The sequence below is a fragment of the Adiantum capillus-veneris genome, chromosome 20 (assembly GCF_014529385.1).
Source record: "Adiantum capillus-veneris isolate H3 chromosome 20, ASM1452938v2, whole genome shotgun sequence".
Taxonomy (NCBI): Eukaryota; Viridiplantae; Streptophyta; class Polypodiopsida; order Polypodiales; family Pteridaceae; genus Adiantum; species Adiantum capillus-veneris.
This window is the reverse complement of record NC_140950.1, coordinates 31,199,544-31,226,411: the sequence shown is the minus strand read 5'-3', so window position 1 is coordinate 31,226,411 and position 26,868 is coordinate 31,199,544. Positions and strand designations below refer to the sequence as shown.

The 26,868-nt window shown below is 45.5% G+C and overlaps 1 protein-coding gene and 1 pseudogene across 5 annotated transcripts in view; one reads left to right on the top strand and one right to left on the bottom strand.

The window, feature by feature from the left end:
- Positions 1 to 22,107, bottom strand: part of LOC147432318 (uncharacterized) — a 57,927-nt gene extending 35,820 nt beyond the window's left edge. The window contains exons 1-4 of one of the 5 annotated variants that reach the window (XM_086492284.1): positions 21,783 to 22,105; positions 21,186 to 21,704; positions 9,592 to 9,706; positions 8,698 to 8,786 (exon numbers count right to left, since the gene is read on the bottom strand). In XM_086492284.1, the coding sequence (XP_086348410.1) occupies positions 8,698 to 8,786; positions 9,592 to 9,706 (204 nt within the window). In that variant the 5' untranslated portion in view covers positions 21,186 to 21,704; positions 21,783 to 22,105. Of the gene's footprint in view, positions 1 to 8,697; positions 8,787 to 9,591; positions 9,707 to 18,889; positions 18,995 to 21,185 lie in introns of those variants that run through there. The other 4 variants (XM_086492288.1, XM_086492283.1, XM_086492287.1 and 1 more) reach the window with 4 other exon arrangements.
- Positions 22,108 to 22,216: 109 nt separating this feature from the next.
- On the top strand, positions 22,217 to 23,037 carry LOC147432317 (uncharacterized; annotated as a pseudogene).
- Positions 23,038 to 26,868: the final 3,831 nt, after the last annotated feature.

Below are 26,868 nucleotides of genomic sequence, written 5' to 3'. Positions count from 1 at the left end.
TATCTTTTCCTGACAGGAATAAAATGAGCCTGTTTGCTGAATCTGCAAATAATGGTCCAAATACCATCGTTTCCTGTCTGCGTTCTCGGAAGATCAAAGATAAAATCCATAGCAATACTTTCCCATGGTTTATCTGGAATAGGTAGTGGTTGCAATAACCCTGGTGCCTTTTGCCTGTCAAACTTGACCTTTTGGCATATTAGGCATTCTCGCACAAAGGCATCCACATCCCTTCTCAATGTAGGCCAATAGAAGAATGTCTCTACCGCTTTAACTGTAGCATCGATACCACGATGCCCTGCATACGGTGGGACATGACTCTCTTCCATAATTTTGCGTCGCAATGGCTTTGTGACACACAATCTGCCATGCATCATCATGAACCCGTCTTTAAGAAGATAGTGTTCATGACGTTGTCCATCCATTAGTTGCTCGAAGACCCTTGCAAAATCTTCATCATTTGCATACTGTTCTCTCATATCATCAAGTTCATGATGATAAGGAATCGACACAGCTGAAATTTGTGGCTTCCTTGACAAGGCATCAGCCACAACGTTCTTCTTGCCTTCCACATGCACAATCTGAAAATGGAACATGGACAAGATATTTGCCCATCGCATATGCTTTTCAGATAACTTTGTCTGTGTCAAGAAGTATCGCAAGGTCTGATGGTCCGTTTGGACAACGAAATCTGCACCTAGCAGGTAGTGTTTCCAACTTAAGAGCGCATGAATCACAGCCAGTAACTCTTTCTCATAGACCTGCATGGTCATCTCTGGCCCTTGCAAAATTCTGCTCTCATAGGCTACTACCCTGCCATCTTGCATTAGCACTGCACCAATGCTACTACCGCAGGCATCACACTGGACCACAAATGACTTCCTAAGATCTGGCAACACAATGACTGGATCCGAAGTCATCTTTTCCTTTAAGAGATTAAAAGTTGAAATCTCTTTCTGTGTCCATCTGAAGGTGACTGCCTTCTTTTGAAGAGCATGTAAAGGTGAAGCAATCTCAGCGAAATTTCGAATAAACCTTCTGTAATAGGAGCATAGTCCCAAAAAGCTTCGGACATCATGCACCGTCTTCAAATTTGGCCATGACTTGATCGCTTCAACTTTTGCAGGATCCATTCTGACACCATCCTTTGAGACAATGTGTCCCAGAAAGTGAATCTCTTCCAGAAAAAACTCACTTTTCTTTGCATTGATGAGCAACCTATGACTGCGTAGCTCTTTGAACACAATGGCCAAGTGATGCCTATGCTCCTCTTCATTCTTTGAGTAGACTATCATGTCATCAAAGAATGTACCAACAAACTGCTGGTGTGGACGGAAAATTCTGTCCATCATCCTATTGAACGTAGCAGGAGCATTTGTGAGACCAAAGGGCATCACTAAAAATTCGTAAAGGCCAAACGTTGTTCTAAAAGCAGTCTTGTGCACATCCTCTGATCTAATGCGGATCTGATGGTACCCACTCTTTAGATCTATCCTGCTAAACATAGTTGCTCCTTCTAATTTGTCCATAATATCATCAATTCTAGGTATAGGGAACCTATTCTTGATGGTATTCTTGTTCAGTGCACGGTAGTCGATGCACATACGCCATGAGCCATCCTTTTTCTGCACCAACAATACTGGAGAACAAAATGGAGATGAACTGGGCTGAATCAGCCCTTTTTCTAACAGCTCCTGTACTTGGCCCATTATCTCTTTCTGCTGAGCCGCACTAACCCTGTACGGAGGCTTATTTGGTGGGCTACAGCCTGGCACCAAATCTATCGCATGGTCCTCGGGTCTCTCTGGCGGTAATTGAGACGGTAATGAATCGGAAAAACAGTCACTATACTGTTGTAAAAACATTGACCTTTCTTTATCTAGCACAGATAAATTTGATTCATCACAATCTGACACTTCACGTGCAAAAACCAAGTACGCAGAAAGATGCTTTTTCATTACAGAAGTAATAGCAGAAGCTGATACAGTAGGAATAGACTCCCCTTTAAGCTTTACATCCAGAATGTGAGTCTTTCCCTGCTCTGTACAGTGATCTTTTTGTTGTAGGCATCCATGATTCCCTGTACACGAAACAACCAAGGAATACCTAACAACACATCACATCCGTCCAGTGGCATGATGTAAAATTCTTCAGCATCTACATAGGACTGGATATGTAGACGCAACTTTCCAATGATGGGTGTCACAGCCTCTGTATGGCCAGGACATGCCAAACCTGCCTCTGCTGTATACCCCATCTCTTCAGGTCTGATTCCCAACTTTGAAGCCAATTCTGGGGAAATAAAGTTGGCTTTGGCACCTGGATCAAAGAAGATAAGCACTGTTTGATCCCTAACCTTTCCCCATGCTCTGCAAAGCTCACTTGCATCTGAATTTGGCTTGTCGCCCCCATATCTGGCACTAGACCAGCCATGGGCTTCTTTCCTTTCTTGTCTTCCTTGTCTTCAGAATCAGTTGGCCTTTTCTTTGTAGGACAGTTGTAAGCAATGTGGCCAGGCTGCTCACATATAAAGCATTTGTTCTCTGTCCTCAGGACCTTCTTTTGCTCTTCTGACTTGCGAGGAAAACGTCTTTTCCATTTCTTTGCTGGTCCTTTTTCTGATTCAGCCGTAGCTTTGTCTTTCCCTGTGTTGGCCGACTCCTGAGTCCCTTTAGGAGCCTCATTGGGAACGTGCTTCTTGGCTGAATTTTCTTGCCTGATCCTGCCTTGACGCCAGTGTTAAATTCACAATCTTCTCCCTTGAGCAAACCATTGCCAGTGTTTGCTACCTCGATGAGCTGCGTCAAAGTAGTGACTTTGGTCTTTGTGCAGTATTTTCTCAATCCTTTGGGTAGGCCACAACAGTATTTTTCTATCTGTTCTGTCAATGGCACAAACCTATAGGAAGTTACTGGAAGTAGAGCTTTCCAAAACTTCCGATTGTAATCATCCAGATTTCTGCAAGTGGCAGCATTAAGCTGGTGCCATTCTGTCATGACATCTGCTTCGAAATCATCAGATAACCATGCTGCTGCAAAAATCTGCTTGAAGTAAATCCATGTGGACGGAGCTTGCCCTTGAAGCAATAAAGTTGTCCACCATTGTCCCGCATTCCCTGTCAAGAAAGTGGCTGCCTTGCGGACCTTTGAAGCCTCTGTAAAGTTTCCCCCTGCATAGGCCTTATCAAACTGCTGGAGGAATGAAAGAGCCTTCTTCCTGTCATCAAACCCTGTAAAGGTCGTGAATGACACACCTTTGCCACCTTCTTTGTACGGAGTTGGCCTCTCCAGCGGCGTTAAATTGTCATATGGAAGTGACTGAAACATGGGAACACTATTAGGGTTCATTTGTGTTCCTTGGCCGCTATTAACTTGACCTGGAAATGCCATATTTGGCTGCTGATTTGTAATTCCAGCCATACCAAAATTTGCTTGTGGCATCCCAAATTGTCCCTGAGTGCTTTGAAACCCTGGTTGCATACCCATGACACTGTACATGGGGTTAGGCATCATCGTTTGAGCACCCGCAAACACTGTTCCTGGCGTATAAAACTGATTTCCAGGTGCATGACCAGCCATGCTCTGAAATACCGATCCACCTCCAAAATAGCCAGGGTGTACTGAAGGTGGTGGGAAGACCTGTTGCATAGCCTGTAGGTTGCTTCCCTGCCCATTAGAACCAGCTATAGGCTGTTGAAAGGTGGCGGGCTGAATTGGTACAGCTTGAAAAACTGGCATCTCAGCCACCTGTTCTTGCACCTTAGGCATACGTTGTGGAGACTGCATGTTCTCCGTCAAGTGTACAGGTGTTTCCATTGACTGTGCGGTATGAATCACCTGTGTTCGAGCCTTAACAGGCTTTTGAATATGATCCAGTGACCCAACTTGCTGAGACGGAACCGGAGGTTGCAGAAAGGCTAAAAACCTCGGATTCTGCATTGCTTGTGTGAACATAGCCACAGCAGTAGCCAACTGGGTCCTGAATATATCATCATCAGTCTGTGGTGGTCTTGAGGACTCACCCACTTCATGTGTCTGTTGACCCTGTGAAGAGGAAACCTCTTCAGTCACATCATCTGGTCTGTCAGCCATAATTACAATTCCCTGTGTCTCGTCTATGATCCCCTGTGTCTTCAAGCCCAAAACTGACCAAGGCTCACTTCTATGGGAAAAAGTGATTTAGTCCCGGCGATGGAACCATGAAACCGGCCTGTTCAATCCAAAAAGGGCGGTAGACTTTACTTTAAACCTTGATTTAGCTTTCACCCATTATTAGTCGTCTATTTTACCTGTACTTTCAAGACACAACAAAGGGGAGAGGGATACAGGCTGCTAGATTGCACCTGTATGAGTGGACAGACACCAGATTGGCCCCTAACTTAGGCGCCCCTTTCGGTATTTCTTTATTGTTCAAAAGAGGGAATAAACGCTGTGGTTCCTACAAGCTGCCCCGCACAAACTCGGCTGAATTTCCACTGTTCCAGCCCGATTTCGGCAGCATAACTGTACTAGAACCCTTCACGGTCAGTATTCCCACGCATTGGCCGACTTTCCCGACGCATACGGGCACTTTGCAAAACCTGGCGAGAATCTGCAGCACGCTGAATTCTCTGTTTTCAGCCCTGAAAATGCGCCAGATCGCCTGTACAGCGGTCCCCTTGCGTCCCCGAACTCCTGGGGGTATTAGGGTCCGTTTAGGGCCAAAACCCTAAACCTGCAAAAATACACAGCAGGCTGTAATTCACTGTTTCGGGCTCCGTTCTGCGTGCCGGTCGCATCCCTAGCAAGTCCTCGAGCTCCCGCACCTGTAGGGCTACTTGCCCTTTGAATCGGACGAGATTTCTGGCGTGAAACCTCTCCGAATTCACCTGTACCTGCGGGGGGATTAGCCGCTAGCTAATCCAGTACCTGTGCAAGAGGCTCTTGCCTCGGCAATCGCGCATGAACCCACACAACTGTACATTGGTCAAATGAAAAGCCCACTAGAGGGGCATAACATACTGCCAAAGGGGAGAGAGAGGGCAGTGCGTAGCGTGCAGGGCATCACTCCTGGCACCGCACTGTGCATAAGAGGGAAAGCAAGCACTCCATAGCTCTTAACCTGTGACAGAGACTTGCAAAATGAGCCTCCCAGCTATAAATCACGTTTTTGCCTTCTCTATAAGTAGTAAACTGGCCTCAGAGTGCCAAGTGTCACTCATTTGTGCATTTTCCCGCTTTAGACCCTCGGGTCTAAAAATATCTCACCTGCAGCCTCTGTTGACTTGGCCACTAGAAAAACAAAATGATCCCCATGTCAAACTGCACGTAATGACGCGAAGACATTTTCAGGTCCAAAATAGCAGTTCCCTAAATTTTAGGAGATGCTGCCATTGTATCTTTCTAGGTCATCCGACCCTCTTTGTACACTGTGGCCACATCCAAAACTGAAATGTAGCCTCTGTAGCAAAGGATTCCACTTTGGCTAGTCAATGACCCCACTTGGCTAACCATAGTCCTTGTCCAACCTTAGTGCTCTCTTGCCCTCAGGCCTGGACTCCCTCTGGACAGTTCCACACTAGCTATGCAATGCAGGGCAGTTAGATTTCCCGAGGGGTGTTTCCAAAAAGTGAAAGTAAATAGATAATAAGAAAGAAATCAACAAAAAGGATAGATAGTAGTCACACGCTGGTGACAACTGTCCTCAAAGGTACCAATGTCCAACCTCATAGATCCAATACAATTCCAAGTAGCCATCTTCAATGTAGTCCCATAGGTCTCACACCGTCATGTAGAGGGCCGCTCTACAATCACCACACGACCATCTCTATAAAAGGCCGTCTTTCCCTTCTCCCTTGCTGCCATAATCTCTCGCATTGCCTCTCTCATATGCGCAAGCTATGAGAGCATGAGATCATCACCGAGGAAAATACCCGTATTCTTGAGAGTAGGCCTCTTTTTTAGGAATTTCTTCCTCTCTTCCAAGGAGGGGAAGCGTAGTATGAGAGCTCTCTCTTTTGAAGATTCTCCCCGGCCACCACTCTTCTTGCCCACTCTCCATGCCTTTGTGTGTGAAGGCTTGTCCACCAACAGCATGGATGTGAGGATTGTGACCTCTTTTTCCACATTGTTTATGTCCTTGAGACCGGTTACCCTCACATGTAGAGCCCGCATCCTCCTCCTTTGTTCCTCTTCGAGGGTCATGTTAATAAGAGTGGGTGTACAAGGAGCTTCCTCACCTTTCCCTTTCTTGGTGACCTCAATCCATTTTTCGGCCTCTTCTACTTTCTTTCGTGTTGCAGAGATGACCGCGGCCCATGTCTTCTTCTCCTCATCTTCCTCGATAACCCGTATTTCTTCTCTCATAGTATTCAATTTTTCCATCATGGATGGCTGAATTTCGCCTTCTTCGAGCCACCCACTTTTGCTGCAAGAAGTTCACCTTGGAGAGTTCGGATTGTGGCTTCTTGTGAAGCGCTTGCTCTTCGACGCGAGAAATCCTTTCGCATAGGTTCTTCTTCTCCTCTTTCCATTCCTCATCTTTTGAAGAAAGGTTGCCTCCATCTCTTTCTTCCACTTCTTCACTTCAATTTGTGTTGATATCCGCTTGTTGGTAATCGAGAACTTCATGTTGAGAGGGAGGCGGGATATAGCCACTGGAGAGGCCATATGAAAGGGGGTCAATGGGTAGCCCAATAAAGAGAGACCATGAGAGAGAGAGAGAGAGAGAAAGACTAAAGCAACCAAAAAAATGCAAGAAACTCTAAAAAATAGCAAGAAACGCTTGTGCAATCCTTAAAAACAGAGAAATCGGCTTCGAAATTTAAAAACAGCAAAATAACATATTTGAAACCTAAAAAACAGCAAAAAACAGTGGCGCTTAAAAACGAAAAGAAACAGTTTCGAAAACCTAAAAAACAGCAAGAAACAGAGACGAAACCCTTAAAAAACAAAAAAAAACACTGACAAAACCCTAAAAAACAGCAAAAAACAAATTCGAAACCCTAAATATAGCAAAAAAACAATGACAAAACCCTGAAAACAGCAAAAACGAGGTGACGAACCCTAAAAACAGTGAAAGACAATCCAAACCCCTGAGGAGAGGGAGAGAGAGAGAGAGAGAGAGAGAGAGAAGAAGAAGAAGAAGAGAAGAGAGTTTTAACGTTGTAGAAACTATCCCAAGAGACCTTAAAGATCTAGCCGACGAGGAGAGTTGAACTCAAGACTTCTTGTTCAAGAGAGAGAGATGAAATGTTATATTAATGTCTTCAAAAGGCCAAAATAACCTATGAGACCAAAAGGTTACATCCATGTGTAACCTTTTGGTCTAGTACAATGGCAGGGGAACATAAAGATAAAAATAAATGAGGTACCTAGAGTGGATAGTTATGTATGCCATTCTAACTCTAGTACAATGGCAGGGAAACATAAGATAAAAACTAAATTAAATGAGGGTACCTAGAGTGGATAGGTATGTAAGCCTAACGCTACATCATATCCAGAACCTTATGGAGAAAAACTTAAGTTTGGAAAAGTGCCTCTATCACGATGGAGGAACATTGAAGCAACAATTTTGCCCTCATTATGTCATGAGATCGACGGCCTTGATAGCCTTTTGTGCATCAATAATAGACAAGCCTTCAGTACTACAATTTTGTCTACCTCAGGGGGAGTCAAGTTGGACCATTACAGTCCCATGAGCTCTACTAGTTTTGTGCAGGCCACACCTAGAACTGTGGCATCCCATATCACCAGCCCACACCTAGCTTGGGTATCCAAGTAGGTAATGCCAAAGGTGATCACTTCAAATAGCCAACAAATGAGCCCAGGTAGGATTCTTGAACCGCGCCTAACTCTCGCTAGTTCACACTAGCGAGAGTTGCATCACTCTAGTTAGTCTTGTTGGCGGCTAGTTGTTCAATATAGAGCACCTCACCTTCTCTTTTATGTTCTTTTCATGGGAAGTAAAGGCTATTGTTTAGATGGGGGGATTAGCCCAGGAATCCATCTTTTGATCCCCAATCTGGGGTCATGTCTCCTCTCTCTCTGTCTCTTGATTAAGAAAATAACTGTTTCTAAAATTGTTCAGCAATCCTCGCTTGTGGTAAGGTGAAACCTGAAAGAGCGAATATGGACAGAATCCGAAAGGTGAGATCTACCCATGACAGTGAGAAGGGAGCATAGCCCTTATCCCCTTGCGAAAAGGCTGCCCTTGATAGCTCAACCCTCCTAAAACCACCGCCTACTCCAGCATTAATGCACAATTTTCTATGTCCCCTTGTGGCAGGAGAGTCAATGTTCTTCAAACTTCTCTCTAGTCTCTCCTTTACAATGATATGAACCAGCCCCACACCTATATAATGATGTGTCCAACATTAGGCCCCTTTGCATTGCACACTTATGGATCGCACTTGCATGGACTCTTCCTCCTTTGGCACAACTCATTGGTCCCCATCATGCAATACAGTTCATGATAAACTGGTGATAGCATTGCATTTTCCTGTTTTTTCCCTTTATTTTTGTTTGGTAATCACGATTTTGATGTGAAGTTCCAGAATCATAGGTGACATTTGCCCTTCAGAAGACATAAATTCAACTACCCCATCTGTACCATACAAGACAAACTCGATCTAGCTAAAGTTTAATCCCTGGTCAATAAGTATACAATGTAAAAGTTAGCTGAAAAATGTCCTAGAAAAACCATTTTTGAAGCAATGACCTGTGAGGCTGAGGGAGAGTTGACATTTGATTGTGCAACCACACTCCAGGTCATCCTTGCAACATCCAACATAATAGTCTCCAAGCATCCTGTCAGTAATGTATAATCGCAAAGAACATTAAAACTACAACCAGGTTCAAACAGTGATACATGCAAACTTCAGAATGCCACGTTGCTCACATGTCTTTTCATGTGTCTACCATGTTAAAAGCATGATCAAGCACTACTTGGTGACTCCAAGGACCTCCAATTTCTGGAGGCAAGCAAGCATATTATACAACAAAAGCATGTGGCACAATACAAGGCCACAGTCCACTCGCTACAAAACCCTCATGATTGAGTTCTCAAGGTAACAATCAGAGAGGGAAGTGAGTCGATGAGGTGAATTTGCAAAGATGGTTACATTTATGGCAATACAGTAACAACTTATAAGCAACAACCAAAAATCCCTCTTGAAGAAGCTTAAGTCGTCAATAAAGTAGGTTATTTCCCTAATGCGAGCAATCTGTTTACATTGAACTCAATTTTCCCACATAGGTACCATTGAAATTTTTTGATTGATACTGTTTCCTTTCTGTTGCCAAGCAGTCTGTATGGTTGGCTCAATGCCCTTTCTGAGTGCAAAACTATGCTACTTTAGCAGGAAAATCGAGACACATGAATTACGAAAGATCAAAATGTGCCACCAGATCGCTTGTTGAAGTGCAGTATTTTTCCGTATCCAACAAACATATATGTTTGCAAGTGATTACAGAATCACCAAACTACTAAAATGTGACATCATAAAGAGATGGGGCCTTTGAATGATGTCAAGGGCTATGTGCAGTGCACTTACACTTAATGTCAACAACAACGGTCTCTTATATAAACATGACTTGGGGCAAAGAATCTTACTTGTCCCATTAAGCTCTCCTCCTGCAATATACCACTTGTCATTGAACAGCACACTAGCACATTCAGCACGAGGCCCAGGAACCACACCCCTCGTTTTGAGTCGAGACCACTCCATCTGACAATGAATAAGATAATTAAGAAAGATGCAGCAGACATTTCCCCTCTCGGAGTATTGCAGGGGGACAAGGGGAAAGGGAAAGGAGGGGGGTATTTGGGTTGGGGGGGGGGGGGGGGGGGGGGGTGGGGGGGGGGGGGGGGAAACACTGCTTTTTTTTTTAGGGATCATTTCGATTTTCTCGGGTTCCTTTTTTGCATTCTGAGATGTTTGTTTTCAATTATTGAGCTGTCTTACAGTTTCGTCCAGTGCGGCTGCTCTAATTTAAATTTTGAGATGAAGGAGAACCAGAGAAGAATCACGGTGCCACAAATTTGACTAAAGAACTTAAATGTTCTAGGATTGATGTACATAAAGAGACTACGGCAGCACCCAAAGCTAAGAACTTAAAACCTGCAAATGGAAAATCTGTGGATTGCAAATGCTTGTTAGATTCTAAGAATTCCCTCTTTCAGAATAATGAATCACATACAAGCGGCATTAGAGAGGACGAGGCCTCAAAGATGAGCTTTCCGCTTTAAATATTTTGAGCACCTTCCACAAGAAGGGTTGCTGTCTTCTTTTCACAAGCGGCCTGCTGCAAATGTCTATGATCTCAATGGTTGAACTCCTTACTGCAATCGGATGTGGTAGATGAGAACTTTGATAGTACAAAACGCTTAATTACTTGGACTTTATTTCAGCTTGTATTGGGTAAAAAGTTTGTTCTTGGAAGTCTTAGCCATGGCATTAAATATCAAGTAAAATGTTGCACAAATAATCAAGTGTCAGACGCAATGGAATTGAGAGAGCACACAAAATTGAGCAATAACATTATCCATATCCTTTTCGTTAACCTTGTGTCAGCAGATGCAAGTTTACGTTATTGATGATTCTCAAAATGAATAGATAAACTTAATGGAGAGATAAGTCTCTCAATCTATGCAGGCAGACCTATGCGGAGAGATGGAGATCAGCTTTAAAGAATAATAGACGTATGTATCAGAGATGCTGATCTGATAGAGAGAGTTAGAAAATAAAGAAAGAAAGAAATATCTTTTTATGTCTATTAGAGGCTGAAGTCGGTCTAAGAGACAAATCGAATATACATGTGTGTTCCTCATCCATCAAGAAAGGACAAAAATACAAAGTAACAAAATGTGGTCAAGTGGTAAAAGGGGAGGGGGTGATTCATGGGAGATACATGGTATATGTGAGAGAGAAGAAGAAGAGAATGAAGAGAATTTTAACGTCGTAGGAAACTATCACAAGAGACCTTAGAGAGAGAGAGAGAGAGAGAGAGAGAGAGAGAGAGAGAGTAATGAAATGTTACATTAACGTCTTCAAATGAGACCAAAAGGTTACATCCATGTGTGACTCTAATACAATGTCTCGGAAACATAAAAATAAATAGGCATACCTAGAGTGGGTAGGTATGTAAGCCTACCTCATCATCATCAGCATCACACAATACATCATCTCAAAACATATGGGGAGGGGATACAATCACATGAGGGCCAATGAGGTGTACAATGGAGAGAGTGTACAATGGTGATCATCCCGTGAACTCTCTCATGGGTCTCTGCAGTATGGCCTCAATGTCCATAGTCAGCTCTTTCAACTCAACCAAAAAGTTTGTGCTAGATGTCGCTCAACGATGCTCCATAGCCTCCGATGTAGACCTCATCTACGATATGAAGATCTTCATATCCGCGGGCATTGTGAGCAACCAAGCTGGATGGCTTGATCAAGAAGGATACCCCAATGAGGGTGTGACTAAGTAACCTCTGGTGGGCCATTCCAAGTAGTCCCTTTGTAAGAAGTAGTGATTTGCTCTCCCTGGCAAATTAGGCATAATATCTCCTCTGGGGGTATACCTCTGTATCGGCCCAATCTCTATCTCCAATTGGTGAGATGAGATGCGTAACTGACCAATCACACATTTAATGCCATGAGATAGGTGGGTGTCCTTATACTTGGGACGTGAGATAAACCCATCATCTGTTGTGTGGAGAGGATGGTCTCGATGAAAAGCCACACACACACACAAAGAGGAGGAGGAGAAGGAGGAGGAGAAGAAGAAGAAGAAGAAAACACACCTCATGGGCCCCAGACAACCCTCTCAAGGGCCCCCCACCCCATTACACGAGTGATATTTATTATCCATTGCATAAAGAAGATATACCACAAATGATATACCTCAATGCATGGAGAGAGTCGACTCTAGCAAGATTAGTGCCATGGAAACTCATGAAGATAAAGCACCTCCGGGCTGATCTGATGCACCGATCTGAATCGACTGAGGATGTGGGCTGATTTGCAATATGGGACTGATTTGCACACCAGCACCATTGTACGAATGATGGGCAACCTTCCTTGCAAGGAGACCCTCGTTGCATTTTTCGTCTTAAGGCATCTACACAAAGGCAATGTGATCATGCAACCACATCCGAGGTGCAGGCTGTGGAGAGATGTTCCATGATCTTTAGAGAGCAGCCACACCCCAAGGAAGCCTTCACCCATGTCTCTCTCCCTCCAGATCAGTTCTCTAGTCAAAAGGATATGCACCAGAGCCTTGCTTTCAAAGCAATCTAGGGGTTGTTGCCCATGTTGAGGCCGAGCTAGAGGTTTTGTTTTGCAAGAGCAAATGGAAGTAGCAATAGCAGTTCTGTGTACTAGGGGTCTATCCAGTGAGGGCACGCCACATATATGGCGGACCACCCTTGGGCACTTGCAATATGCAGCTTTGTATCAGCATAGAGAGCATTTCTTACAAGATCAGTGGCATTCATACACAGCTTATGGGAGCTCCGATGAGATCGTTATGCTCGTCTAGCTTTGGAGTCCTCGTGGCACTTGATAGCACAGGTTTCAATATTCTCTAGATGCAACCCCCCCCCTCTCTCTCTCTCTCTCTCTCTCTCTCTCTCTCTCTCTCTCTCTCTCTCTCTCTCTCTCTCTCTACACAGGTTTCAATATTCTCTAGATGCAAACCCCCCCCCCCCCCCTCTCTCTCTCTCCCTCTCTCTCTCTCTTTTTCTCTCTCTACGCAGTTCCCCCCCCGCCCTCCCTCGCCCCCTGACTGCTCGCCCTCGCCCGCCCTCGCCGACGACGACTGCTCGCCCTCGCCCTTGCCCCTGATTGCTCGCCCTCGTCCTTTCCAAAGGTGCTCGTCCAAGCTGCTAGTCCAACAAACATTTTTCGCCCTTTCCAAAGGTGCTCGCCCAATAGGTGCTCGCCGCTCGCTGTCAGGTAGAGCTGCTCGCCTTCAGGTAGACACGAACAGCAGCAAGGTGAAGTTGCAGCAGGTTGACACGAACAGAGCACATACGCAGCAGGGAATTTTAGGGAATTTTCAGAAATTGGCTGCCAGGTCCAACAATTTTCCAGCAGCAGGGAATTTTTAGGAATTCTCAGAAATCTGCTGACAAAATTCCAGAAATACAAAAAACCCCAGAAAATTCAGAAATTCAGATAGCAGATTTTCTTGGCAGATCTCACACGATATTGCAAAAGCGCGCAAAATGTATGCTTGATGCGGGAGATAATGTATGCGTAATGTGGATGCATATGTGCGCTTAGTGGCTTAGTGGCTATCGTTTTCCGGCGACAATTAAGCATGAGGAAGCTAAACAATAACGCCGACCCCCTAGAGGATGCCATCCAAAAGTGCAAAGAGGAAAGGACGAAGACCATTACCAAGATGAACCGAAATCTATTGGGCACAATAAAAATGCTCGAAGGACGCGTTTTAATTCAAGAAAGCAAGATAAATGCACAAGAAGATCGGGTGACGACTTAGGATGAAGAGATTGCGTCACTTAAGAAGGATCTCGCCGAAGCACGATCAAGAAACACACTGGAAGAGGGCAAATTGCAACCTTCAATAATCGAAGAAATCAACACGATCAAGGAGCAAGTACGGGCAATCAAAGAGGGAGAAGAGAAACACAAGGAGATGACGACTTCTTGGGTAGATGTTCTTACAAAAACTCAACAGAAGGCAGATGAGGCCGAGAAATGGATCGAGGTTGCCAAGAAAGGAAAAGGCAAGGAGATAACGCCCACGTCCACACCCACTATCATTAATCTGACACTAGAGGAGGAGCAAAGAAGACGTGTGCACGCTTTACATGTGAGAATTTGCGGTCTTAAAGACAAAGACAATGTGGACGAGGAGGTAAAAGAACTCATGGCCTTGATGGGGGTTCATGATCCGACGCACACAAGAGCCAGGAGAGTGGGCAACATAAAGAAAAATGGAAGCAATGGGGAAACCTCAAAAGAAACAGCACTCATCCTCCGTTTTCCCTCCATGGAACCGAAGAAGTCCTTCTTGAAGAAAAGGCCAACTCTTAAAGAGACGGGCATCTTTCTCGGGGATGATCTTACCCTCTCGCAGATGGCTCATATGCAGGAGGTAATGCCGGAGATTAGAGCAACAAGGGGAAAAGGCAAGATTGCCTTTTACCGAAATGGAAGAGTGGTAATACTAGAGCGACGCTCCACATGATGGTGCGAGACTTATGGGACCACACTCAAAATGGCTTCATGGAATTGTAATGGATCTATGCGTCTTGATGTGGGTGCTTTTGAGGATAGTTTTACTGGAAGAGACATCATCTTCTACTCTAAGACACATCAGGCCCCTAGGCAATCCCTGCCTCACATCAGTGGATACAGATGGGAGACAGCTTACAGACAGGAGACGCGATCAGAGCACAGAGGACGGGGCTCAGGGGGAGTGGCAGTGTTATTTAGAGAGGATCTGCAGCCAATGATACATATAGCCCGCAGGGATGAGCAGGCTAGGTACATGTGGGTGAGATTGAAAGCAGAGACAGGCAGATATCTTTACATTGCTATTTGCTACTTTCCCCCGAGTACGTCAGTCTACACATCACCCAGAGGATAGTCCCCCTTTTCTATTTTGGATGATGACATATGGGAGTTCTCTAGAGATGGTGACATTATCATTCTAGGGGACTTCAATGCTAGGACTACCCATCACCAGACAGTGTTCTATGATACTTCAGAGGAGATGCTGAGGGAGCTAGATGTTGTTGAGACAGGCTTGTCCAGACTATCGCAGGATGTGGAATATACTGAGTATGGACGGCACCTAATAGATATGGGCACTGCACATATGGACTCGCCATCTTGAATGGCCTACAGAGGTTTCCTGCTGCGGGAGGTTTCACATGCTTCCCACACAGACATGGAGCCAGCACAGTGGATTATGTCATGGCACAGCCGTATCTCATCTCTAGCATCCAGGATCTCACAGTTGGGCCCAGACCGGTTGGGGTGGCAGTGGATCATGCTCTTGTGTCGATGACCATCTCCTTCCAGTTCAATGTAGCACACAGGCCACGGGTAGCAGCCCCTACTCGCTACATCTTCATGCGGGAGACGGACTCTGTATACATAGACGGGATCTACAGACGATTATGCACTCAGGAACCAAGGCAACCACTGGAAGAGCTTACTACTATACTGACACAGACATTACATGATGTAGCAGCAGAGGCATACCCACACACCCTGCCTGAGCAAAGACGCCGTTCAGGGAGCATGCCTCAGAACAGCTGGTATGATGAGTGCCGCCATACGAGAGCTAGACTTCAGAGGGAGGTACTTTTGGGGGACATCACTCACAGACAGTCACAGATTGACTTACGACGCCTGGTGCGGCTGAAGAAGAGGGCATTTTTGGCTCGACTAGAGCAGGATCTGTACCAATTATTCTTGAGTAGGACTCACGTGAGGCGTGGCGGCTCTTGCATGAGCAATCCCCCCCCCTGCTGTTACCTCTACAGAGACCTGGGGTCAGTACACATCATCTTTGTACACAATACCTGGACAGTCGCCCCTTTCCGAACCCCCCGATCCATGCCCACACACGTGCTTTTTTCACCGCTGAGATGGTGAAGAAAGCCATTGACAGCATGAGGACTGGGATAGCATATGATGATGATGGCCTAGTGGCTGAGCATTTCATACACGCCAAAGATCTACTAGCAAAGCTTCTAGCACTTATGTTTAATCGTGCCATGTGTGAGGGCTTGCATGATACTTGGAGCCTATCTACGATTGTACCTATCTTCAAGTCAACAGACCCTATGGAGCCTGGGAATTATCGCACTATCATGATTGGACACACACTCGCACGGTTGTATGCATCCATTCTTGAGCAGCAGTTGAGTAGATGGGCAGAGAGGGAAGGAATACGTGCAGATGGGCAGGCAGGGTTCAGGAGAGGCTTCTCTACTCTTGACCATATCTTGACACTCTGGGCCATCATCGAGGAGGGCAGATCTCATGGGAGACGAATCTATTGTACCTTTGTGGACTTCCGCAAAGCCTTTGACACAATACCCAAAGCTAGATTGATGCGCAGACTACAGGAGATAGGAGTACCCACAGAGCTCATTTGGGGGATCATGGCATTGTACATATCAGTAGTTGGACATGTACGCACCCCTGAGGGACTATCTACACCGGTTCACTCCACTATTGGGGTGAAGCAGGGTTGCCCGCTCTCTCCTACTCTATTCGGTATGTATGTAGATGAGGTTTCTAACTACATTGAGAGCGATGGTGATAGAGGTGCACAGCTGGCAGGGACATAGATCCCACTTTTGTTATATGCAGATGATATTGTGTTGATCTCCGAATCTCCGGAGGGGATGCAACGTCACTTGGATGCTTTGCATAGATTTTCCCATGAAAGTGGTTTGTCTGTCAACCTTGGTAAAACCAAGGTTATGGTGTTTAATACCACCCCACAGTGGATCAGGAGGTCAGCACCTACATTCACATATGGCCAGGAGACTGTGGAGTACACAGATGCTTACACTTACCTTAGAGTGGTTTTTAGCGGACCGGCATTCTCACTCAGGAGAGAGTAGAGACCAAATTGACTAGAGCCCGTGCAGCATTGGGTAGATTGGAGAGGATGTGTTCACAGGTTCAGTTTCACGAGCCTAGGACGAAGCTCTGGCTCTCTAACACCTGGGTGGCTTCTGCATTGCTCTATGGAGCCGAGATATGGGGACCTTCATTGGATCATCACGGGGGGTCGGGTCACACTGATGGATGGGGGAGCATGGAGAAACCTCTGATCTCTATGATCTCACGGCTCATTAGAGCCAAGGCATCAGTACCACATGCCATTATTCGAGCAAAGCTAGCGGCCACCCCATTAGTGGTTGAGGCGCTCACCAGATCAGTCTCCTTCATACACAGCATGTGGGAACTTCCTAGAGACACATATGCTCGCATTGCACTTGAGTCCTCTCGACAGTTAGCCATGCAGGGAGATACAGCATGTTGGTATGGGGAGATGACATCATGGTTTCAGGCGCATGGGTTCAGCATAGACAGGTTGCCACCCTTCCAGTACTCATTGGATGCACCATCTCTCACTCTTACACAGTCCGAGATCACCAGGCTCATCCGTCAAGACCTGACCCAGCTAGACACCAGGAGGACATGGATACAGCCGGCGTAGGAGTTGGGCACGAAGATGGCTTTCTACAGAGAGCATCTTCTCCAGCTTACGGAGGATGATTTTATGACGAGACCCAGATACATGGACACCTACTTGTCTCATGGGATAAGATGTGCTATTGGCCAGTTACGCACATCTTCTCACCAGCTGTGGATTGAGACTGGGAGATACAGCGGAGTACCACCAGCAGAGGCCAAGACTTGCCCCTTGTGTGAAATGGAGCCTAAGACAGAGTTGCACTACACATGCCACTGCCCCGTCTACTACGAGATACGAGGCCACTTCCATTGCTTGTTCAGAGAGGGTTTTGGACCACTGTCCAGAGTCATGGGATATGAGGATCAGAGATGCTTGGGTTTGTTCTTGCTCGAGCTGCACAGACACAGAGACCAAGGTAAGTTTGCAATGTACGACTAGTTACTTTCTAGATGTTTGAACGGCCACTCATAATCTTTGTTGGTTGTAGTATAAGTCATACACAACATCATGGTGTAAAGGTAAACATTTTAGGGTGTAACGGATCGACAAAAAGCGTTTTACTCAAGATTGTGGAATCATTGCAAAATTTGAACAGTCTAGTCAACGACGGTCCTCTGATGCAAATCCTGTGGTGGCGGAACTCACTTACTTCGGCACGCTACAAGAGATTTTGAGGATCAATTATACAGGATTTTTTGTCGACTTGTTCGACGTGCAATGGTTCAAGATAATCATGGATGGTCGCAACGCTACTGTGCGTAGAGGAGAGTCTGGTTTTCTTGAGGTGGATTCAACTAAGAAAGGGACTGACCTAAGAGACACTTTCGTACTACCCGAGCATTGTGAACGTCCCATGTGCATCGATGATGATGATGACAATTTTAGTCTTACGCTTTTAGGGTTTTGATTTTAATTTTTTAGTCTTTCACTTTACTTCATTTTATTTTAGTACCTAAGCATTGGATTAGATTCACACTAATTGTATCCGTTTTGACTCAAATGTAATTTTAACCTTTGAAGGTGTTTAGTGTAACATTTTATTTCATTTAATTTCTTGCTCTTTCCCCCTCGACTGCATCTGACACCTCCACAATTGTGCCCTCCCCCCCGTCCGAAACTACTTATAGAAGCGGACATCAACAAAACTCTTCGATGACGAATGCAATACTTTCTCGGATGACGATCGATTCCAGGCATCCACGTACAGTGACGATGATCATGATAACTTTAATGCGGCAGTTTCAAGATTTTAGTATTAATATTTCAATCTTTTATTGAACTTCATTGTACATGATGTGCATATCCGTTTAGAAGCATCAATTTTCAGCCAGCCCTAAGCGGTTGTTCTACCTTTGCGGACCTATTATCCAAGACAAACCCCTCCCCTACAGCTCTCGGAACATACCTCACCCGCATACTTGAGCATCAAAAGACACTCATAGGAACACAAAAAGAGAATAACACACACCACACCATACACCCCCCAGAGGGGAGACTATGTATCACTTTGAGGTCCCATGGGTCATTTCTGGGCCCCCGCGGACGTTAATACCAAATCAAATCAAATCAAATCAAATCTCTCTCTCTCTCTCTCTCTCTCTCTCTCTCTCTCTCTCTCTCTCTCTCTCTCTCTCTCTCTCCTCTCTCTCTCTCTCAGGAGATCGGTACCTACTGCTCAGGAGATTGTGGAGTATACACATGCATACACTTACCTGGGGGTAGTCTTTACTGGGCCGAGATTTTCTTTGAGAAGAGCAGCAGAGACTTGACTAACTAGAGCTAGTGCGGCTCTGGGAGGAATGGAGAGGATGTGTTCGCAGGTCCAGTTCCAAGAACCTAGGACAAAGTTATGGCTCTTTGATACTTTGGTTGCCTCTACTATGTTATATGGGGTGCAGGTTTGGGGACCTTCTGTAGGCCAGGATGGTTGGAGGCGTATGGAGAAGCCCCTGGTATCTATGATCTCTTGGCTGATTAGAGCCAAGGCTTCCGTACCGCATGATATCATTCGAGCGGAATTAGCTGCCCCCCTTATGGAGATTGAGGCGCTTACCAGATCAGTCTCCTTTGTACACAGTCTGTGGGATACTACCAGAGACAGATATGCCAAGGTGGCTCTAGAGTCCTCCAGACAATTAGCTCTTGATGGGGATACATCATGCTGGAATGCACAGATGGCATCATGGTTTCAGACACATGGTTTCACCATGGACAGGTTGCCTCCTTTTCAATACTCTCTACAGGCTCCCTTGAGGTCTCTGACGCGGGTAGAGATTAATAGACTCATTCGTCAGGATCTGATCTAGCTGGACACGAGGAGGACATGGATAGAGCCGATACAAGAGTTGGGCACAAAGATGGCTTTCTATAGAGAGCATCTTCTCCACCTCACGGAGGATGGGTTTGTGATTCGACCTAGCTATATGGACACGCATCTTTCTCATGGTTTGCGTTGTGTCATTGGCCAGATACGCACGTCCTCACATCAGCTCGAGATTGAGACTGGCAGATTCAGAGGGACACCAACAGATAGCAAGATATGCCGCTTATGCCATCTAGAGCCAGAGACAAAGGTACATTACATATGTCATTGCATAGTGTACTATGAGATACGAGGCCGTTTTCATTGTCTATTTAGAAAAGGTTTTGGGCCTCTATCTAGGGTCATGAGTTATGAGGATCAGAGATGTCTTGGGCTATATCTACTTGAGTTACACAGACATAGAGAAACTTTACTGAGGAGAGCTGAAGAGACACAACCCCAGAGACAGATCACAGATTTCTTTACACTAGATATTGTATACCCAGAAGAAAAGACAGAGGAGCAGCCAACAGTGGAGAGGTCTGCCCGCACTACTGGCATTCTCATAGACCTCGCGAGCATTGGAGCTAGGGATCTAGTCGACCCCGATGGAGAAGAGGAGCTACACAGTTTCGAAGGAGGCTACAGCAAAGGATTCGAGCCATACTTTTTCGTCGTCCAGAGTGCAGATGAAGATGGATCTCTATGAAGATGGATCTCTACAGACTACTTCCCTCCCATATTGTCTACACATTGTACTGCTTAGTTCACACATTTCACGCCTTTCACCTTTCACACCTATCAGCTTAGTTTAGGATTCCGCAGTATTTATATTTTGTTATCCTAGTTTAATTTAATTTGTTAATCTGACTTTGTATCAGATAAACCGCATTGTAACTTTCTGGTCTCATAGGTCACTTTGGCCTTTTGAAGACGTTAATATAACATTTCATTTCATTTCTCTCTCTTATGGTTGGACACACATTGGCACGGTTGTATGAATCCATTCTTGAGCAACACTTGAGTAATTGGGCGGAGGGTGAGGGTGTACGAGCAAAGGGTCAGCAGGCCGGTTTCAGGAAGGGTTTCTCCACTCTTGATCATATTCTGACACTCACAGGCATCATATTCTGACACTCACAGGCATCATTGAGGAGGGCAGGTCACATGGGAGACCACATGGGAGACGGATTATTGTAGCTTTGTGGATTTCCGCAAAGCATTTGACATGGTGCCAAGAGCTCGATTGATGCGCAGACTACAGAAGGTGGGGGTGCCCATAGAGTTGATTTGAGGGATTATGGCTTTGCACAGATCAGTGATGGGACATGTACGCACTCCGGTAGGGGTATCTGATTTAGTTCTCTACTATTGGGGAGAAACAGGGATGCCCATTGTCTCCTACTCTATTTGGTATGTATGTTGATGAGGTGTCTGATTACATTGACAGAGGTGCCCAGCTGGCAGGGACGTGGATCCCATTGTTGTTATATGTTGATGCTATTGTGTTGATATCTAAATCACCAGAGGGTATGCAGCAACATTTGGATGCATTACACAGTTTTGTAGAGGATAGTGGATAGTGTGTAAGCCTTGGTAAAACCAAGGTTATGGTGTTTAACACCACCCCACAGTGGATCAAGAAATCAGCACCTACTTTCACATATGATCATGAGATTGTGGAGCATACAGATGCATACACTTACCTGGGGGTAGTCTTTACTGGGCCGAGATTTTCTTTGAGAAGAGCAGCAGAGTCACGCTCTTCTTCAAAGGCGTGATTAGCCACCTGCAGCATCCTCTCCGCAGCGTCGCATCAGCCGCTCAAATAACGCAAGTGGCAAGCTCTGCATCACTGGCCACCTGCAGCATCCGCTCCACAGTGGCGCACTCACCTTCAGAGGGCACAGAATGAGCGCCAATTCAAGCTCTTAAGCTGGCGCTGTTGCGTTTTCTCTACTTGTAGCTGCCTTCAGCGTTTTCTCTGCCTGTAGCTGCCTTCAACAGTTTCACTGCATGTAGCCTTCAACCACGGCAGTGGGTTCCTAGCTTGCTGCTGCATTTAGTGCGCATGCCAGTATGGGCTTCCCTTGCTTTAATGCACGCGCCACCCAGTTTAAAGCACTACTTATTTAGCCTTAGATTTCTTACAGAATGGCATGCCTACAGTGTCGAGTTGCGACATGCTATGCCTCAAACTTGCGACGTGCCATTCCTCAAGCCTCCTGCAGTTAAGAGAGACGTTACGGTCTTCTTCACGGGCCACTAAATACATCCGCGTACCGATTTCATCTGCTGCTCACCAAGGGCATTCTTCTCCACTTCGCAGGCCAGCGTCGCGTGCTCAAGCTTCACGGGCTAGCTTCACCGAATCAGCTTCGCAAGCCAGCTTCACCGAATCAATTTAGCGGGGACTCACCGGCTCTACTTCGCACACTCAACTTCGGAGGCCGCTCTGCTTAGCCGCCTAAGCTAACACTGCACATCAAATGCCGTCTGCAGCTTATACTTTATTTTGCGACTAACACCACACAGCAAATGCCGTCTACAACCACTGCATTCTGCGACTATGGTTCAAGCAACCTTTCACCATTTTATAACCTGCCCACAACCTCAAAGTCTCTCAGCCTTCCTTGACTAATAGTTAGCCGGCAGCTCTCACTTCTTTAACACTCCATAATTCTCTAAGCCCTCCTTTTTTCCTTGACTATTAGTTAGCCTGCAACTGTCACTCCTTATGGGTTACTAAGGCAGTGGAGGACTTTCGCCACTACTTGCGACTTGAAGTTTGAAACTTCATAGTGTGGAAAACCCATCTCTCCGCTTTGCCTGCTTGCTACAGTGTCAACATGGAATCATCTTCCACCCCCGCCCTCCATAGCAATCCCGCACCCTCCTTTGTAACCTCCCCTTTTCTCTCACCATCTAGCTCGGTTGCCGTTTTTTCCTCCAACGGCTCCGGCTTTTCCACCGTCGGCTCCCCCTCACCTAATACCGCTTTTAACTTTCTCGCACCGATATCCTCTTCTTCGACTTTTCCTATCACTCTTCCGGGTTTCGTTTCGGCCTCCACCCTCACGAACCCCTTTGCACTTGTCGCACAACCCAACCCTTCAACTCCCGCTTCCTCCTAGAAGAAAACCCTCTTTAGCACGGAAAAGCTTCAAGGGCTCACGGCAAACCTCCCCGTGGAGGAATTTGATTTCTCTCCTCCTTCCTCGAAAGGTGCCAAAAGCTACGGTGCGCCCATCGGTCTTGGATCTCAAAGGGGAGTGCTCCCCAATCCCTCCCTCATTGCCCCTTTTTCTTTTGGTGCTTTTTCCTCCTCGTTCACTACCTCCCCCTCCCCTTTTCGCTCCAATACCTCTTCTCTTAATCCTATCCTCTCTTCTTCTTCCCTCCCCTCCCTTTCTTCCATCACCAAACCTCAAGAGTTCGACAAAATTGTGTCTGGTTCCTTACAAGAATTCAAGGCTATTAATCTCAAGCTTTCTAAAGCAAAATCTCACCTCCAAAACCTCCGAGCTAGCAATAAAGCTCCCAATAGCTTGTGCATGAAACCACCACGCCTTGTTTTGGAAGACTCTAGTGCCCAAGTCCTTCTTAACACCAAATTTGTTAGCCTTAACATACAATACCAACTAGATTGTTCCGACGTCTACATACAAGCCCAAACTCTCCTAGTAGATAACCTCCAAAAGCTTTTTAACTTCTTCCATGAGGTGGTAGAGAAACGCCTGGAAGATCTTGTTAAAAAACTCTCACCCATATCCTTCCCTAGAATTCTACCCGAAACTTGGGCCAATCAACTTTCTTCTCTACTAGAGCTAGACTCTTTTGTTCAAAACTCCATCCTACAAGCACATTTGGCAACTTCTATTGAATCAGCGGCTCACAATTAAAGAAAGAGTCCCAAGAGACCCTCTTTGCCGAAGCAAAGGCTCTACCAAAAGAAGATACAGTTAGTGAGCTCGTTCAACATGAGGTCACCACTCAAATGAGTAAGCTCTTCTCCCAAAAGGTGCCTTTAAATCTTTGTAAAACCCCTTCCTCTAAAAAACCATTGGCTTCCACTCCCTCACAACCATGGGCTTCCACTCCCTTGCAACCTTCGTCTTCCTTTGCTAAACATAAATCTCCCTTTAGAAAATAACCCCGCCAACCATTCAAAAAACCTTATAACGCTTCCTCCTCTCCCCCCCTCCCCCTCTTACCACCTTTCTTGAAAAAAACCCCTCTTCCTTAGGCCTTCTAGCCCCTCCCATCCAACTTTACTCAAATCCCCCAAATACCCCCTAATACCCCTCCTTTTTCTAGCCACCCCTCTCCCACCCTTTTTCCTCTTCCCTCTAAATCTCCCCATCTTGCATCCAATCTTCCTAAAAACCCTAGATATTCAAAAAACTTGCGATGGAGGAGGAAGTAGTTGTTGAGCACCCTACTTTGTGGGTCCATCTGCTCTTCTCCAAACCCCCCCCTTTTTCCTCTTTTTTGGACCCCTCCTCCCTTTTCACCAACCTACGTCCCCATTACACCACACTCCCCTTATGGCGTTGATAAAAGAAGATTGCCCACTACAGCCCGCTCCAGCTCCACTCCTTCCCCATATGGTGTTGCTAAAAGAAGACTTAAGTATTGGCTTCCTCCTACTAACCCTTCTATTTCAAGGTGATTATTATAGGAAAGCAAACAATTTTTGAGCTAGAAAACAAGGTCACTAACTTGGCTTGCCATTATCTCTCAAAACGCACGCTTTCTCATTGTGAAAAGAAGCTTCTTGGTTTAGGCCTTAAGTATATCCCTCCCCCCTCCCCTCCTCCTCTCTCCTCTCTAAAACAATCTTTTTCTAAATTGGAAAGAAGCTACCAACTCAAGCTCTTTTTTAAAGAAATCTCCCCAACCTCTACTCCTTTCTCCCTCCCCAATGCCACTTGGTACCCACCAGCTCCCTCTCTTAATCTCAGAAATATTTTCTTCTCTCTTTCTTCACAACTTAACAACTTTTGGAAAACTTCCTTCTCTTCTACTCACTTCTCACCCCCTTCCTTTCTAAAGAAAGCCCTTCTTTCCTTAAAAAATGATCCTTCCATTATCATCAAGCAAGCAGACAAAAATTTAGGACCTGTCATCTTATCCAAATCTTGGTATATACAGGAAGCCTCTAGACATCTCCTAGCACCTACACTCCTGTGGAGTCAGCTCCCCTCCCCTTCGTTTCCTCTCTTCTCTCCTCCATTCTTACCAATTGCGCTCTACCTTCTTTTAAAGAGACCTCTTTCTTTTGAACCCAAACCTTGTCCCTTTTTCTTGCTTCCTAAAATCCACAAACCCTCCTTAGTAGGGTGCCCCATTTTCTCTTATAGGGGATATGTTCTTGAGCGTGCCTCTATATAGCTCCACTTGCAGCTTCTCCCTATCCTTCTCACAAAGAGGCAACACCTCCAAGACTCCTTTTCACTTATCAAGGATATCGCCTCCCTTGTCCTTCCTTCTAATGTCCTTCTCTTCACATTTGATGTTGAATCATTATACCCTAGCATTCCCATTCAACAAGGTTTGCTTGCCCTCTCTGTCTCTATCCAACACCATTTTTCCTCACCTAAAGCAAGTCTCATCCTCTCTTTGGCCTCTCTTGTCCTTAACCACCACTACATCTCCTTCCAAGGGAAATGTTGGCGACAAATCAAAGGTACTGCCATGGGTTCCAATTTCGCGGTTGTCTATGCCTACCTTTTTCTTTGTCACTTAGAAGATAGTATCAACCTTCCCTCCCATCCCTCTCTCCTCTTTTTTATAAGATACATTGATGATGCCTTCGGCATTTGGCAGGGCTCCTTTATTGATCTTGAAAAAATCCTCAAGCTTTACGGGTCGCCACTCCAAAACCATATCAAGATTCCCCGATCATTTCTTCCATGGAAGCTTCGATCCTTGACATTCATTTCTTCAATGGACCCTCCTTTTCTCATTCAAGGATTCTTGATTCTCACTGCTTTCAAAAAGTCTTAACGCTTACAACTACATTCCTTGGCAATCTTGGCACCCCACCCACCAAAAAACCGCTTTTATCATTTCAGAGCTTAAAAGATATATCATTAGAGAGAGCTCCGTGGATGGCTTCCTTACCATTCGTGAACGGTTTTTCCAAAGACTTAGAGCAAGCCCCATGCTCTCCTTCAAAACTGCTTCTCCCTTATCTCTTACAATGACAGAGACTCTCTCTTAATGAAGAAACCCAAATCAAAAGACCCCCCCCTTTGTGGTCAAAATTCCCTTTTTACCTTTTACACGCAACCTTAATCTCTCTCATACCTTTATCAAACCTCTCACCCTTCAACTTGGCAACACACCTGAACTATCCCACCTCCCCAAGCCCCTGATCTATTGGCTCAATGCGCCTAATTTCGGGAAGTTGCTAACCAAAAATTCTCGCCCCCCCCCCCCCCCCTCCCCCCCTCTCCCCCCCCCCCCCCCCCCCCCCCCCCCCCCCCCCCCTCTAATGTCAATCTGTATATTTGTCTTGTCCCTTTTTCCTTTTTTGTGCCCCTCAAAAGGGTTATTCTTCCCTATTTTTTCACTTTATGCCTTGAACCATCTAGCCTCTCTCCTCTTGATATTACCCCTCAAATGGTGCTTTTATTTACTTCTATGTACCAAAAGATGCTTGCATTCACTTCTTTGTACCAATGAGCCTTCTATCCTCCTCTTAATCCTCACCTTTTGTACCCACCTTGAGTTCCTAACCCCCAACCCTTATTTAAAAGCCCCCAATCCTTGTAAAAGAATTAACACTACTGAAGAGCTTTATATAGCGAAACACGTTTAGTGTTAATTTATTGTTCTATCTCCCCCCCCCCAACTTTTGCCTCCCCAAATTATTATCTTTTTTTTTCACCTTTTTTTTGGCTTGGTAATGTTCGCTCGCTTCAATTTCATGAAATTCACGCCTTTCACCTTTCACACCTATCAGCTTAGTTTAGGATTCCGCAGTATTTATATTTTGTTATCCTAGTTTAATTTAATTTGTTAATCAGACTTTGTATCAGATAAACCGCATTGTAACTTTCTGGTCTCATAGGTCACTTTGGCCTTTTGAAGACATTAATATAACATGTCATTTCATTTCTCTCTCTTATGGTTGGACACACATTGGCACGGTTGTATGCATCCATTCTTGAGCACCACGTGAGTAATTGGGCGTTGGCCGTTGGGCCCTTGGCGAGCCCAAAGCCAAAAAAATAATGATCGTGTCGCCTTGGACCGACAAAACGGGAACGAATGACCATGAAACTTTGCAACGAGTTGTATCCAACAGTCCACAATTGCTCCCAAGAGTTCCATGATTTACTAAGGACTTATGGAGGCCAAAAACAAGTTACAACACAATTG